This window comes from Anoplopoma fimbria, chromosome 18 (assembly GCF_027596085.1).
Source record: "Anoplopoma fimbria isolate UVic2021 breed Golden Eagle Sablefish chromosome 18, Afim_UVic_2022, whole genome shotgun sequence".
Classification (NCBI taxonomy): Eukaryota; Metazoa; Chordata; class Actinopteri; order Perciformes; family Anoplopomatidae; genus Anoplopoma; species Anoplopoma fimbria.
Genome location: NC_072466.1, coordinates 15,129,142 through 15,145,979, shown reverse-complemented (window position 1 = coordinate 15,145,979; position 16,838 = coordinate 15,129,142). Strand labels below are relative to the sequence as shown.

General features: G+C 39.3%; 2 protein-coding genes across 2 annotated transcripts in view; one reads left to right on the top strand and one right to left on the bottom strand.

Moving 5' to 3' along the window:
• Positions 1-2,153: 2,153 nt before the first annotated feature.
• Positions 2,154-4,227, bottom strand: atp5mj (ATP synthase membrane subunit j). Its single transcript, XM_054618900.1, has 4 exons — positions 4,122-4,227; positions 3,133-3,256; positions 2,871-2,891; positions 2,154-2,295 (listed from the first exon to the last, which is right to left on the bottom strand). The coding sequence occupies exons 2-4, from the start codon at positions 3,254-3,256 to the stop codon at positions 2,282-2,284; spliced, it is 159 nt and encodes a 52-aa protein (XP_054474875.1). The 5' UTR covers positions 4,122-4,227; the 3' UTR covers positions 2,154-2,281.
• A 1,977-nt stretch (positions 4,228-6,204) lies between these two features.
• Positions 6,205-16,838, top strand: part of LOC129106898 (nesprin-2-like) — an 85,494-nt gene continuing 74,860 nt past the window's right edge. Inside the window, exons 1-17 of the mRNA XM_054618171.1 lie at positions 6,205-6,280; positions 8,622-8,683; positions 11,100-11,195; positions 11,335-11,412; positions 11,491-11,583; positions 11,796-11,992; positions 12,589-12,788; positions 13,223-13,323; positions 13,555-13,644; positions 13,972-14,085; positions 14,190-14,327; positions 14,541-14,705; positions 15,374-15,486; positions 15,656-15,824; positions 16,051-16,147; positions 16,301-16,500; positions 16,625-16,777. Of these exons, the coding sequence (XP_054474146.1) occupies positions 6,205-6,280; positions 8,622-8,683; positions 11,100-11,195; positions 11,335-11,412; positions 11,491-11,583; positions 11,796-11,992; positions 12,589-12,788; positions 13,223-13,323; positions 13,555-13,644; positions 13,972-14,085; positions 14,190-14,327; positions 14,541-14,705; positions 15,374-15,486; positions 15,656-15,824; positions 16,051-16,147; positions 16,301-16,500; positions 16,625-16,777 (2,142 nt within the window). The remainder of the gene's footprint in view (positions 6,281-8,621; positions 8,684-11,099; positions 11,196-11,334; positions 11,413-11,490; positions 11,584-11,795; positions 11,993-12,588; positions 12,789-13,222; positions 13,324-13,554; positions 13,645-13,971; positions 14,086-14,189; positions 14,328-14,540; positions 14,706-15,373; positions 15,487-15,655; positions 15,825-16,050; positions 16,148-16,300; positions 16,501-16,624; positions 16,778-16,838) is intronic.

The window sequence follows — 16,838 nt, the reverse complement described above, 5'->3', positions numbered from 1 at the left end:
TACTTGGGTGTTTCTATTTTTTTTGCAACTTTACTTGCATTCGCTTTTAACTGTAATACATTTATTTCACAGTTATATATACCTCTCACCTTGCGGATTAGATACATTAGTTCCCAACCTGGGAGCTGGAACCCTTTTATGCATTCACATGATAAACTTGAGGGGGTCACGAAATTACTTAAAGAAAAGGAAAGAAGAAAAAAACATACCTCTTCTGCACAAAATATATATTTGTTCTAATATTTGAATATTTCTGGTGAAAAAAAGGGTACTTTCACCTGTTCAGACCTCTTAAAGGTATTCAAATGAAACAATCTAAGACGGAAAAAAAACTTATTCGGACCTACTCAATACTCGTTATATTTGATGATGGGTTTTAAGTCGACATTTCTTCATTTTCACACTAACCTTTCATAAGCTAGAAAGGTCAGTGTAAACCTGCAGCTGTTAAAATGGCCAACAACAACATTAAATTAGACTTAGTAGAGAAAATAATCCAGTAAAATATACTTTATCCTATCAATGATTGGATGTTACAATACCTTAAAGACCATCAGTAGTCTTGTACTTTGGTTACTTTTCTCTTGATGTATTTTGTATATTCAGGCAACCATGGCATGGTAACCTTGGCACTAGAAGCAGGAAGTAACCGTGACAGCTCCCCCAGACACACAGGCCCGACATTTATTTAATGATGTAGCATTACGGTAGAACAAATTCATGAATCCCTATACACCGGACTAGTGTCTCATCCCTTCCGTCAAAAGCTATCAATTCTTCTCAGTCCCAAGAGAGCAATCATGCAAAGACTACTGCATCTACAGTATGATGTCATCAATAGACATTGTTGTATGAGTTAAAGATTTTGAGGAGTTGGAAAAAATGTAATATTGTGAAAGCTTGTTTTGGGGTTGATTTTATGTTTAGCTTAAACACAAATTTACGAGATGCTACAGAGATACGGTGTCTAACTAAACATGTTGAAAAAAGACAACTTTTCTATTAATTTCAATTAATTTGTATGGCCCAAATTCACAAATCACAAATTTGCTTCAGAAGGCTTTACAATCTAAACAGCAGCAGTGGATATAATAGAATAATAATTATAATAAAAGCAGTAATAGTAACAGTAATAGTAAAATATAGAATTGGCATATTGATTTCAAATTATTGTTAAAACATTTGCTTTGTTATAACAAGACAGTAAGTACCATCTTCTATATCAATAGAATCAATGTGATGTATTGACACTGTTCATGTGCATATAGTGCAGTCACTAGCACACACAGACTGTTGTGATGTATCGGAAGTGGAATCAGTTTATCCACTTCTTCACCGTTCACTAAACTTCTGGCCCCAGGCAGGACTCACTCTCAGTTCAGTGAACCAAACTGTAAACAGAAACTGATTCATTTGCTATTGATTTCTGCCAACATACCAGTTTTGATGCCACATACCTCTGTGTGCCAAAAGTATTATATAGTTGACATTGAATCTATCATTGTAAATTTGATTACCATTTAGAAAATCCGATGTTAAAGTAATAGGGTTGAGTGTGCGGATGCAGGTTTTCATTATTAAGTGGGCTCATCACATCTCAAATATGTGTGTAAATTAGTGATGCCTGGCTTCAGAGCACGATCAGCCAAATCCGCTCTACACCACATATGGCAGCGCTGTGGCTTATTTTGTTCCGGTAGTTAAAATGTTTTCCCAAACTGTGATTCATTGTCTATTAATGGCTCACTCATTGTCTCACAACTGGATATGGCAAACTCTAAAATAAAAAAACCCCACATAATCTAGACTGAGCCAAAGAGCTTCAATAACTGATTATAGAATGAATTTATAGGTATTGAATTTATTTTTGGCCTACCATAAACATTAAATGTACCATTGAACAAGACAAATAATGGGCATGCAGTAGGTAGTTGAACTGTTTTATCTTATTTTAACTCAACACAAGCAATTATCAGTGCTAAATCGTCCCAAATGTGAACTAATGTCTGTTGGTGAGGTGTTTACTTTTGTTTGATTACAACATTTTGATTGCTTTCTGTCTACAGTTATCGCTGCATAATGATTACTTATGTGTCATGACTTTATAGTCGCAGCAATGAACAAGTAACTCAATTAAAGCCAACAATGAAATAAAAGGTTTTTAGATAACAACTTTATTTGTTCCATATTAACAACAATTCAAATTTGAAGCTGAACATCTGGACTAACAATTGGGCCATATTTCACAGCAGGTGGAGGGGTGGTCTGCATGGTGGAAAACTCAATGCGCAGGCTCTGCAAAAGGAGAGGAGCACAAAGAAAACAACATGTTTAATGATACGTATCAATAAAATGAACCCTGTCCAACTAAGGATGGCCAGACCATAGTAAATGTCTTCCCACACCAAAAAAAACACGATTTAAAAAAAAAAAAAAAAAAAAATCAGGCTTTGAAGTCAGTCTGTTGGTGACATCTAGAGGAAATGAAGTTGCACAACATCTGACATGTCCAACCTTTGCATTATAAGTCATATTCACTGCTGCAACCTTTCTCCACAAGAAACAGAGGGCAATCACCTAAATCACTTTTACATCTGTGTTTAAAATCTACACATCTTTAGTGTCAATAGCCTATTAAATAGCTCATACATTAATGGAAAACATTTAAAAATTCAACATTGCCAAACATCAGTCCTGCTCATTGATTGGCAAGAATGACCAATACACCAAGAGGTCTGGGATAATGAGATAGAGCTCCCAATGATTTAGCAAAATCGGATAGTATTCAAATGTATATTGAGTTGCAGTATATAAATCATTGCCCCACCATAATTACGTAGTAAGAATAAATAAAATGTTTGGCTACTTACTGGCCTTCACTGCCGTCTTGCCTAGAATAGAAAGAAACAACAGACGTTACTCACATTAACCAAAACCACTGAGACACTATGCATTTGAAGTATATCTGAAAGGTACATCTGCTTAAATTTGAGCAGCAGCATTGTGAGCTAAATTTATTACACACCGGTTTCTAACTTCAGCATTCTTATATAACAATTTGTTGTACATAAACTGAGTACAGTTGCCTTTGCCTGAGTTTGTATTCAACAAACTAGCAAGCCTTGAACGCACCTCCATAGGAAACTTTGTAGTACAGGTATGACATGATGATGATGCCCGGCCACATCTCCTGGTATGCCTTGGTGTAGTAAGGGCTCACCTTGCCCCACCAACTTGCAAAAGCGCGTCCAGCCATCTGTGTGAGGAAGCAACAAGCAATGTGTCAAAACGGTGCTCGTGTAAAGCAATGACATAAACTCATAGTTCATTTCAGTGCAGGCATGACAAGTGTAATGCATTCTATGCTGAGAAAGACCAAAGCACCATTTTACTGCTGTCCTGCTCCTAATCTTTAGTGGCATTTTATTCAAATCAGTAGTGTTTCTTCTTTTGGCATAATCAGTTCAATAAATGAGGCTGCATTCATATTGACTAAGCTAGAGTTTTACAAACTGATTTCTTCATTCAGATGCTAAAGTTCATCTGGTTGCTTGAATGCTACCCTGACCCTCAGCTGTGACCGGCCTCGCTAAGGGTTATGGGGAGACACTGACCAAGAGAAGACACAACTGTTCATAAGGCATCATTTCACTTTACCTATCTGTACTGTTAGTGGGGAAAACATACATTTGATTAATCGAAACTTTACTGATCGAATCGCATTCGACTAATGTTTGTGCTAACAGTAGCACCTTCAAGCTACCTAAGTCACAGTTAGCATTACACCAAGAAAGAGAGTCTGTAAAGGCTGACATGAAACGTTAGCTGATATATACAATGCGACCGTTTCACTTCTTGTACAGACAACTACTTCAATCAATGGATGGACCCTGACTAGCGTATTTAGCATCTTCTCTGCTGTACAACAAGAACGAATACACGCTAGCAACAAACTAGCTAGCTAGCTAGCTGGCTAACTAGCTGGGTACACAAAAGCAGCAAACACACCCACAGTAAGTACGTTAGAGACTATTCAGTTTACATTGCTGTAGTTTAAGGAACCAAAGGTGTTGTGTTATTAAAACACTGACTAGTACAAGTATTAGTGGCTCTTCTCTTACCTTTCAGTGTGTCACGCTGCAGGGAGAAGGTCAGGACAAGTGCTGCTGCTGCTAAACGTCAAAGTCGTGCAGAACTCTTCTTCTACGCTCAAATGTGTAGCGTGTCATCCGGGTCCTGGTGTGTAGCGCCACCTAACGGCGGTACACTATTCACTTATCTGTGACCAGTCTAGCTCTCTTTTGGCTCCACCTTGAGGATTTTACCATAAATGCTAAACAGAGTAATTTTTGGGGGGGTTTTGGATTGAATCTGAAATCTGGGGATAATGTCAGAATTAATTTGATAAAAAGATGTTGAGTATAGTCAATAGTAATGTTATACCCGGCTTAAAACCTGACTTATAATAATTATAGATAACACTTTAAAACCTTTTCTGTCAAAATAAATAATGATTAGAAGAGGAATCCTTGGTTTGAAGCTCATTTTAGTAATTCTCAAGATTCTTTTTTATTGATGATTACTGAGCAAAGTGGACAGTATGTTTAGAAAGAAAATCTGATATGGTCCTCTGAAATACAAAGTAAGGCTGTATCAAATTTGATGTATTGGTCAGCAATCTGGAAATTCAAACTGTTGTGGACATTAAGTGTGGGCTCAGAGTCGACCATTGGCCAATAAGAGTGTCTTCAATCTTTTTAGACATTAAGTGTTGCACCTTGGCTCCATGACTTGAGGTAAACAATAACTGACTTCTGAAAAGTGTATAATTACTCTGTAGAGTTTGATGACTATCATGCATTTCAACCTGATATCAGTTTAGTTTGATTGTAGCTTTTATAATCTATGTTCTCTTAACACAGTAGACAGTTTCCCCCCCCCTAATTTGATGTTATGCTAAATAGTTTTGGACTTACCAGTGAAACAATTCAATCATGTGTCTTATTCTGCCCCTGGCCTCTGTGCCACTGCCATAACTGAGGTGGGAATTTGAGGTGAGGGTGCAGCTGCTTTGTGGCACACAGACTATCCACCAACACAGTCAGCTCACCATAGTGAAACAACAAATACAACACTGGCACTGCTTTCAAGGGTACAGATGGAATTGGGTAACATGCTCTACTGTTTCAATTCACCTCTACTGGTGAATGGAAAATACTTCAAAGATCGCTATAACTCATTACAACACCGACAGAGATTGAAGGCAGTTTTTATTTTATTTTTATTAAATACTGCATATTGCAGAGGCATGAGTTGGCATCCACTCTAAAAGGGACCTGAAACAGTTTCACATTAATGCATCAAATGAAAGGTCTCTCTCAGTGTCATTGCTTCTCAACTGTTACATGATTGCACAAGCTCACAAGAAAATAGAAGAAAAAGGGAGATATCAGCAGAGACACTTGTTGTGTTTTTGCTTGCAGAAACACAGATAACGAGGATCAGCTTTTGCAAACATTCTCTGGGATTTATGAGGAAGTGATTACTTTTTAGCCAAAGGTTACTAAGTTTGTATGAGAGCCTACAGGACTGATTTTGGGCCTGCAGTGACCGTGGGCGGGACTTTCCAGCGTTGTTTTTCCTCACGCTCCAACAGTCAACAGGCACCTTGTTGCATTTATGAGCACCTACGGCCAAGTCCTATTTGGAGGGACTCAACACAGTGAATCTGCGCAGAGTTGTGCCAATATGAAAGGACACAGCTGAGGACATTTATTGCGCATGGAACACACTCTACTGGGGTCTTCATTGTAATCCAGAGTGCACTAGCTGTCTTCAGTGACTACAGCACTGCTACAGGTATGCTAAAGATCTGTGACAAGGCTATCTATTTTTGTATCTCTATTTTATGACAGTGTGGCTCTTTCCTTACAGCAGTTATTCCTCCTCTTTGAGCTCTTTGTTTGAGTGTTTGCATGTGTGTACTTGTATCTGTGTGTGCGGTAATGTAAGGGCGTGGATGGATGCCTTCTCAACATGACTAATCAGGCAGTGGACTCAGCTAAGCGAAACATTGACAGTGCAGTAATTACCCTGAACATTTTTTCTCTTTTTTTTGCATTGTTGATTTCTCTTGAGTGGACGTTTTATCAATCCATGTCTCCTGGACCTTCCTGAGGTTTTAGTGCCGTTACTGGAGGCTTCATGGCTTCAGGTGGAGCAGAGGAAGACGATGGAGGAATTCCACTGGACATTGACAACGTGCACATGCTCCTCCAAGGTCAGTCTACTCCCATACTTTTGTCGATGTTGTGACATGTGATGTGCTGAAGTGGGGAGACACAGTGGTGACCACATTTTGAAATGTGCTGAGGAGATTTCAATGTGACTTCCATTTCTCTGATGGGACATATTACATGTACTTTAATTCATAACCTAAAGAAATTCCTAAAGAGTGAAAATGAAAGTGATGAAAACGATAACTGGATTGTTATAGGCGTCTTAACTGTCACGTTTAAGCTAGTTCTATGACATGTTTTGTTGTCTTGTTAGTGTTTGCTGAGAGTGGAAGTGGAAGATATTTGTCAGTTCCCAGCGTCCTGTAGACAAAACATTTTAACTGACAATTTGTGTTTTGCAATTTGTTCGCTATTTCAAATGTGTTAAGATTTCATTTTAGACATATTAAACTAAACTGAAGTTTAAAAAAATCTAGTTAGCAGCTTGTTAACACCCCTCAGTCACACTCCAGTTCCCAAAATACAATATATTATTAAGGGGTTTGCAATTGCTTTCTATATTATCACTGTTAAATTAGAAAAAAAACTATGTCTAGTGATATGAAAGGATAAACTCTCAGATATAATACCAATCAGTCTTATAACTTAATATTAGTTTTACTTAGTCTCTGTTATTTGTGTTATTAGCAGTATGATTGGTCCACACCAATGAACTTGCATGTGGGTCCATCTTTATTAGATCAAACATTTAAGGCGACGCTCAGCTCCTGGCCGGAGGAGGAAAACGCTGCTGCTGTGCGCTGATCTCTCCTCCTGCTGGAGCTTTTGATTGCAGGTTGAATAATGCAGCAGTGCAAACTCGGTGTGTTTGTGGCGGGCTGGTCACTGTCGGAGGCCCTGCTGGAGTCTGAGCTGTAGAGCAATGCTTCTCTTTGAATTTTAGGTCATATAGAGTCATCAGTATTATCAGTTTCATTCCTCACAGTAACTTTAACTAAAACATATCTAGTTAAAAAGCTGATATCTCTAACTATACATACTTTCATGTATCGTGTTCACATTATGTTTGTTTTAAACACGTGTTAAGATCTATGATTTTAATTTGACCTGAGAAAACATATTTGACAGATGTCAACTACAATGGCTTGAAGCAGGAAGTAATTATCAGTGTGCTGAAGTCTCTTACTGTCGTATGCACTGGACGTGTCAGGTGAACTGGGTGGAGTCGAGTGATTATAAGCGCTCAGGAGTTTCCTGCTTGGACATGCTGTTAAACAAGCAGCAGAATCACCGAGTTTGATTCACAGCCAGATCTGATATCTGCAAATGTGTGAGAGTGAAATTTTTATTTATTACAGATTGATTCATAAAAAAGTCTCCACGGCTTGTTTGTAATCATTCTGGCCATGTTTGGTCAGCAGGAGGGAACAATTTTAATCAAAGAAGTAAAATTCTTTGAAACTAATATACTCTTCATGCTTAAAGTGAAACAGGCAATTTCCTAAACTACTCACATATTTCTTTAAGCCCTCTGTCACTTCCATTATAGCGTACCAAGGAACACCTTTATAATGTAATATAGTAAAAGCTTTATGTTTTGGCAACTGAAGCTTAAGATCGGGTCTGGTACCTCTTCAGAACCATGTATGCCCAAAATCCCCTCACTGTGTGTGTGCATAAGTCTGTCTGGGAGTTCATCCCCCTGTGAGTGTGTCTCAGTGTATATTTGCTGTGTGTGTCGGCCTCAGTATCTAAGTCTGTCTTGGAAGCCGTCCCATCTTGAAGCCAGATCGTAGCCGGTAGCCTTACTTTAGCTTAAAGAGGAAGCTTGCCACTCTGGGTCATCTAATGTTGGAGAAGGCAATATGTTCATGGATTTTTTGACGATTAGTCATTACCATGGAGGGTTGGAAAGTCCTCCAGGCCTCTGATGTGGGTGAGTAGCTTATGACGTACCTGCTGCTCAGATCAGGGTTCCCACTGTTCTTCTGAAATTTCTGGATTAGTATTAATTTTACCGCAGTTTAACATCAGAGAAAGTCAGTTTGCTTTAGAAGAATCTACTGTAATGCATTTTAGTGCTTTGTGTTACATGTAAACTGTCATATTTAGGGGACTGAAACAACCCAGGGATGCAATTGACTAATTATTTACTGTGTGCACCTATTTGCCACTGCCAGCAAACACAAGCATCCACATCCATAAAAAAAATATATATTTTATTTATATTTATGTGTTTCTTATGTTACAGCAATCAAATATCTGAGAAAAGGGATTTTAGTATCCAGTACTTCATAACTGTACTGTTGCCAGAGACAACCTAATTTAAATACATGTGGTTATGTGTATATATTAATATTTGTATGTTTGTTTCCTCAACAGTGGAGCATGAGCAGATTCAGAAACGAACATTCACCAACTGGATAAATGCTCAGCTGGCTAAGGTAAGTTGAGATAAATATTTGTGTGATGCTTAGAGGATAAATGAGTATGAAGGATTTTTGCATTTGTTGAAGAAAACCAATTTAGCTGAATAAATATACTGATATATTTGTGAAAATCCCAAAAGCTCCTGGATGGTTTTAATCTCTTTCATGCCTGTCAAAGCATATTTTTCTAGGTATTGTCAGAGTGCTGAATTTTTTTTATCAAATAAAGACCTGGTTCTTCATCAAATATATCCCACACAAAGCTTTACATTCAGTTGTCAAATAGGGTATACCTTTGGGAGATTATTTGCATAGCAGTTGGAGTATAATACTGAGTACATTAGAGAAAGGCTGGGGAAGTGATGCAGAAAGGGACTGATTAGAAAATGTTACACAAGACTGCAGGTGTATATGCGATGCATGTACTGCATGGCTTTACTTTAAATATTTTTAAGGTGACATATGGTGCTTGTGCACATACATTCGGGTATCTGGGAGCCTACTAACCCACTTAAAGAGACAGGCGCTAAAACGGAGCGTTTAAGACAAAGAGTGAATACTAGTACACTATATTCAGACAGACAGTATGCGATAAATACTGGGTATTTTTAACATTAAAGCATGTTCACATTTTCTAATATAAACACAGAATAAAAGTATGCACCTGAAAAAAAAAGCATATGCCCCTTCGAAATACTCTTCCTGTTGGCCTTTTATTTTCACATAAGGTTCAGTAAAGTTTGAGATATTTTGTCTTCTATATTTTCCAAAACCTGCTTTTAATTTGAGAGACTTTAAAAGCAAAACCTAAACACAAGTGTAGATGTATTATGCTTGGAGATTTGACTGCTTTTCCATCTGCAATATTTGGAATTGCAAATATGACTTAATATTTTGGAGAAGTCTACCTAGAGAGACAGAGTGTTGTGGTAGATGAAATGAAGCAGTCTGTAGACATGCTGACTCATTGCTCAGACACTGAGGTGCAGTGAAGCAGCTCACCATGGATCTTGTTTGAAAGAGACGTTGAGCTGCTTGTGAGACTCGGCTGGAGTATAAATAGTGATTCAGTGAGGCAGGACAGCATGTAATTTGAACTAGACACCTCCTCATAACCTCATGTCCGTATGACTGAGCTCTAAAATCACTGGTTCATAAGCTGCCATCTGTTAAACCAATCCGAGTCCACTGACAACACCCACCAGGAGCTACTTCCTCTATGTCCTCTGTGTCTTGACCCAAAGCTTTGACCCTGAAACTTTTGAATGATTCCAGTTTCATTGCAGCAGGTTTTTGATGAAAGACAGAAATTGTAGGCTCTGAGTTTTGGGATTATTTGTAAAGGGGCTCTGCGTAGCATTTAAAAAAAACATGTCATAGCAAATACATGTTGATACACAGTATTTTAGTGTTCTACATTTAATATTTTACAAGGTACCAATTGAATGTGATGCAATGATAAATTGATCCTGATGCTGTTATTGCATGCAGCACATTTGACAATAAATTCAGATTTTCTGCTCTTCTAAGTGGTTTGTGCTTTCATGGCTAAAATTATTTATCACAGCTTAGATGCCTTTGTAAACTATACATCGTCTTTCACATTGTTCATGAATTAATCATTGCTCTAATCCATATTACCTGCTGGTCCTGGGTCCACCTGCCAAACAGGAAGAGAAAACATCCAATGGGCTTTGTACTGGAAGGAACTCTCAGACTGTACCATTTTTATTATTTAATATATAGAAGGGGGTTTTCATTGTTTCAGGGAATTGTCTTTTTAAAGCACCCTAAACGAACTATTTTGTAAAAATGCCGATGTGACGACAATTGTAATAATGATTAGAAATTGTTTTGTTGTTATTACAAATAATGCTTATTTTAATGTCTTAATTGATTATGAAGTAATTTCGGTTTGTCTGTAGGAGGAGCTTCCCGTTTAAAAGCAAGGGGGTAGACGCTCTTTGGGGTAGTTCATGGTTGGTGCTGGAAGTTGGTCCTGCAACCTGCTGGTAACCTGCCGGTAGCCTGCCAGTAGCCTGCCGGTAGCCTGCCAGTAGCCTGCCGGTAGCCTGCCAGTAGCCATCCAGTAGCCATCCAGTAGCCATGGCTCTAGCCTGAGTTTTTTCTGTAGTTGACTCAAGTTTATCTGACAAAAAAAATTCCACTGTGTGAAGATTACTCTGACATCCATGTCTTCTCCCTCCACCACTCAGCCAGTATCTAACAGTCTTCATCTGCTGCCATAAACGGGTGAAGAGAGGCAATATGTTTTATTGTAGTTTTTGAGCATACAACGTTAGGCTATGCAAGCATGTGGGATATCTCAGTATCAGACACGTATTTTAATAGATGGAACAGGTGAAATTAATATTGGATCCCTCCTTTGTTTTGATGTATTATTGAGATTTAATTTTGTGCATTCTTACAGAGATGCCCTCCATCATTTGTGTCAGACCTCTTTTCTGACCTCAGAGATGGATCACAGCTGCTGGACCTGTTGGAGGTGATGAGTAGCCAACCTATGGTGAGTTTCATCTATGAAATGTGCTTCTGTTATCAGTGAGTTCAATAGATTACAAATTCTTCCCAGCGTTCCATAATTAATGAGAGTAAAATTAACGTTATTATCACAATAAAGCTGACTCTGTAATTTGTCTCCACAGAAAAGACAAAGGGGCCGAGGAGTTTTCCCACAGAGGGCCAACATTGAGACAGCACTGAACTTTCTCAAGAAAAAATCTGTAAGTCTCCACAAAAAAGACATGGCATCTGAATCTGCAGTGTGTTTTTATTTACTTTGTTGTGGTTGGTTGGTGTAGATCAAATTGGTGAACATAAACATCCCAGATATCATAGATGGACGACCCACCATCATCCTCGGACTCATATGGACCATCATCCTCCACTGTCATGTAAGTACCTTGGCAAAAACCTATTAACTGTGTAGGAAAAACAGAAGAAGTAGAAGCAGCAGCATTTAGTGATGCATCATCAATACTTAGTGCCTGTACTGTACCTGACTGTAAATTGTACATTTTGGTCAGATTTACATATATATTTGAACCATTTTAAGGATACTGATAATTTGATATCCAATGTTTTGCTTCACTATCTTTTGTGTTAGATTGAAGAGTTGGCCAGCACACTCTCCTACAGTTCTTGTCATTCCTCCCTCGACTCTCTGGCCAGCCTGGACTCCTGGTCTGGCAGCCCAGTCCCAGCTAGTCCGACCCCTGCAGGCCGGACGTCGCCTCTCCACAGGCGCTTTCGACTATCTGCCAAGAAGGCCCTGCTCATGTGGGTCAGGGACCAATGTCAAAAGTGAGTTATCCCCTCTGTTTGTGGCTAGGTTTGCTGTTGTTATAACTAAGACTGGCTTAGAACCTCTTTGGTTTGTCATACCTTCTGGTCTTCATTAAAGTGGACATATCATGAACAACTCACTTTTTCAGTGCTAATGCACAAACATTTTAGTATGTGAAATGCCTACCAACCTACAAACTGTGAAATCAGACAACCCAGTTAGTTTTCTTTGGGCTGCCTAGATCAGAAAACATGTGATTTAACAGACCATTCAGATTTTGCTCCCTTTCCTATGTCACATGCAGACTCATTAGAATATATTGAGAACTATTTTTGCACTGGTGCACCACAATTTTCTTGCCAATCAGAGCAGACTGGGCAATTTTGTGATGGGGTCTTAAAGCAACAGGTGCTAAAACAAAGCATTTGAATGCATTTTTGGAACATTAAACCATGTAAATATGTTCTAGTAGCAACCCAAAATACAAGTATGAACCTGAAAATGAGCATGATATGACCCCTTTAGAGTGTAACGGACGCCACTAAACCTAAGCATCACTTCCTTCATTTCCCTTCTTCTTTCTTTTGCTTTTGCTTTTTGTTTTTGGCTCCAGGGTTGGTTGTGCCATCAGTGTGAAGAACTTTAAGTCGAGCTGGAGAAGTGGGGAGGCCTTCTTGGCCATCCTGTGTTCCCTCAGACCACAGCTTGCTGATCTCTCACTGGTGCAGTTCAGAAGCAACCAGGAGAACCTGGAAGAGGCGTTTCACCTCGCTGAGAGGGAGCTTCACATCCCCCGTCTGCTGGAGCCCCAGGGTGAGGCTTACCAAGTAGTATCGTTAAAAAGTTCTAAATAATGTTTCACAGTATTTCCAAATAACAGGTAGCATGACAAATTTCTAATGCTAATCATAAAAAATAGCTGCCAATGGTTTAAAAAAAATAAAATTATTTTGCTGTTATATTTTCATTATATATTTACAATTTACAATGAATATTACTATGTTTACGCATTTTACCACAGACATAACTGTGTTAACTGGATTTTTGTACAAAGAACAAGGTATTACCTGTGGCTGCAATGAAATAGTAAGAATAAGCAGATTGACGTAATACTGCTCCAAGGAAGCACAGAGAAAAAGTGTATTATTGCTGAATTTCATTTAAGAAAACATCATATAAAACGACAGTTGAGTTGCTGTCATACTGAACCACAATAACGCCTTTCTGTGTATTTACCTGCGCCTCAGATGTTGACGTTAATGACCCTGATGAGAAGTCCATTATGACTTATGTGGCCCAGTTTCTACAGTACTCTAATGACATGCCAGCACCTGATGATCATCTGCAGGTAGGCAGTGTCACTTTGACGTTCCCACCTTTAAAGACTTTACTGCAACAATGACAGCATTGCTTTCAGTCACATCTACGTCTTCCCTTTCAAGCTTGAGTAACTGGATTGTAATAGTCCTCTGTTTCATGCTGCTTCCCATCACTCTTTCAAGCTTGAACCCACAATCTCTTGCATGACACTGAGGGGTGTTAATTTTTTCCCTGTTCTTTTCTGGTGGCGGTGGTGTAGCTGTTTCCTCTGGTCCAGTCCTTTTCTCTCTCACCTGTGAACTTGCCCGCTCACGTCACTCCAGCAATTGCTGTTTCACCGTTACGTCAGGTAGCTATGCACCAAGCAAAGAAGTCGTTCTTCAGTTGATATTTGTCTTAGATCTTTTTCTCTCACTCTGTTTTTTTTTTTAATTAATAGCTGTTATGAAATGCATGGTTAGTCCTGCAGAGGGCTTTTCTAAATTTGTTCAGCTGCTGTTTCAAAGGGTCACATATATCTCATAGAGCTGTAACATAGTTACGGTTAACTGTTATGTCTCTATGAGTATGGTTCATACTTCTTGTATGTGTCCACTAATTATGCAGCTCCAAAATAGTTTTTCACCCGGTTAACACAGAAGTGTAGTTACTGACAGTTGAAATTCTGACAATGTAGGTCTCTTCAAGTGAGCGAGCCCTAGAGGTGACTTCATGGCTGCAGCAAGCCTACCAGGAACTGTTAGAGGCTCGGATGGCTAAAGAGAAATCAAGCTTTGCAGATAAATATCATGTAAGCGCAAAGAACGAGAGCGGAAATAAGATAACATTCATTGCTGTGTATTATTTTGTATTCTTGTGCAGCGATCAAAAGTTTTACTGTGTTTGGCACGTCAGGTGTTTCAGAACCTCGCAGGCTCCTTCACTGAGCAAAGAAGACCAGTGATGACCCTTCTTGCTGCCATAAGACGCTGCCCTGAGCTGAGCCTAGAGCAATCTGCTCTCAGGACAGCATGGGATCATCTGGAAAAGGAGGTGAGAAGATCCATACTTCTTGTTGCATCCTGTGCTGTTTTTTTATTTAGTTTTTGTGTTTGCTCCTAGTTTGCTTTTAGTCTGGAAAATGGCTCCAGCTGATTCATGCCCTTCGTCTCTCTAGATGAAGGAAAAATGCTTGCAGAGCATTCATTAGACAACATAATTATTGTCCTTATACCAGGTTGTGTATGTGTGTATTTAATTCTCCAGCTGCAAAAATGTAAAGAAGACCTCGACTCAAGCCTTCCTTCTCCTCTGGACTCAGTCGTTGTGTGGCTGCAGCGTGCAGAGGCATCGCTAACAGAAGAGGGAGGAAAAGTGAAAGATCATGCAGATGCTGCTAAAGAAGCAAGAGCTCAACAAGACACACAAAAGGTTAATTTTTATTTTGAAACTGCAGAACAGATTGAAAAAATCAAACACTCACAACTTTCTAGTATTCTGAAACCCTGAAACAACTGTGAGACAAAAATAGGGCAGTTAGATAAGATAAGATAAGATAATCCTTTATTAGTCCTGCAGCGGGGAAATTTACAGGATTTACAGCAGCATAGGGTATAGTGCAAACAAGAGACATAGTAAAAAACAAGTATTATAAATAAGCAAATAAGAAATAAAAACAGTAAAGAATCCACAATAACTGAAATATTATATATACAGACAGAATAACTATTATAACTATTATTGCACAGTGTATTTGTATTGCACAGGTTTTTAGTGTCATGTGTCATGTGGTCTACTGGGAGCAGAGCTGGTTGTGCAGCCTGACAGCAGCAGGAAGGAAGGACCTGCGGTACCTCTCCTTCACACACCGGGGGTGAAGCAGCCGGTGGCTGAAGGAGCTGTACAGAGCCGCCAGGGTGTCCTGCATGGTGTGGGAGGTGTTGTCCATCAGGGATGATAGCTTAGCCATCATCCTCCTGCCTCCCACCACTTCCACCGTATCCAGTGGACACCCAGTTGGGGACATAAACAGACAGCATAACAAAATTCTGAGACTCATGACATAAAACTTCAATAATCTTGTTTGCTGTTTTTTTCAGACTCTGATTAAGGAGATGAACCACTTCGTCAATATCCTTGATACCTTCCACAACATGGATGACTTAGGAAACGTAGTCGTGCCCCTTGAAAAGTTTGAAGAGATAAAAAGACGGTACGTAACTTAATTGTTCAACTTCGTTTATTACTGAAAGAAATTAATGTCTATATCCCCACATGGACTTTAAAAGCCATAAATTCAAGTACCTTGAATCAAAATTTTCTGCAGTTTGGTTCCAATAAAATAATACAAATAATGCATTAACACCTGTATTTGAAAACAGCCTAACTAATATCCGAGTCACAGCCAAGTATCAAGGGATCAAGTTGGAATACAAGGAATCCCGTCACACAGTACTGGATCTCTTGGGCCGCATCAGTGCTAAGGTTCAGACCTGGAAAGCTCCCTACAGATCCCAGGAGACACTGCTTCTGCTTCTGCAGGACTGGCATGTACGTATCTGAAAGAGCAGGACATAAAACTTTGTTACAGCAGTTCCAGAAACTAATACCAATGTGAGCTGCATTAATTGGAGATAACAAGGAATGACATCATATCAAAATAACTCTCAAAGCACTAACAAAAATAACATATTAGCATTAAAAATCTAATCATATGACAACTTGTGCCCTCTGAAAAAACAGCAATTGTAATCAGTTCTGTTGGTTTGTTGTCTAGGAAACGGTGGAGCGCCATGGCCTGCTTTTAATTCTGATGGACGCTCTCCAAAACCTGAAGGAGAAGGCGAATACTTACACCAGTAAGGCAGCACTAGGTATGAGATAAGTGTGTGTCCATGATAAGAAGACTCTCAGCATAAAATCCAAGCTTAATATGTAATATGTAGTGAACTCTTTAGATGATAGATTTTATTTTTATTTTTAAAAGGCAAGACTTGACCTCCACACACTCTTCACTCCCCACTCAGGTGAAGATTCCCAGCTCGTTTCTCGTCAGGTGAAGAAAGCAGAAAGTGAAGCTGAGCTGGTAACACAGGCTGTGACGGCTGTGAGAGGGATGATGGAGAGAACGGTGTCTGCTTGGGAAACTTACAACAAGTGCCTTACTTCTCTACAGACATGGCTGGCACAGAAGACACTTTCACCCGCCCAGTCTGCGGAGACACAGGTAACCTCTTATCTAGAATTCTGTCAATGGATAACTCAAAAAAGATTGCTTTATGACTCTCACTAGGGAGTCCATTGTTTGCAAGCTACAATAGCCAGCTGTTATTGTGGTGTGGTTACTGTAGGACATGAGTGAATGGACGTCATGTCAGGCCAAGTTAAACGAGGCGGGGAACGTGCTCATTGAAGTGACAGAATCTTCAACCAGCCTCGCTCTGGCCGAGCAACTCAGCAAGGTCAACATGAAGTGGGCTGAATGCATGAAGAGGACAAAGTTTGTAAGTATGCATGTTCTCACTGTTCTTTCCACATGGGCACAAACTGTGCATGAAAGTACAG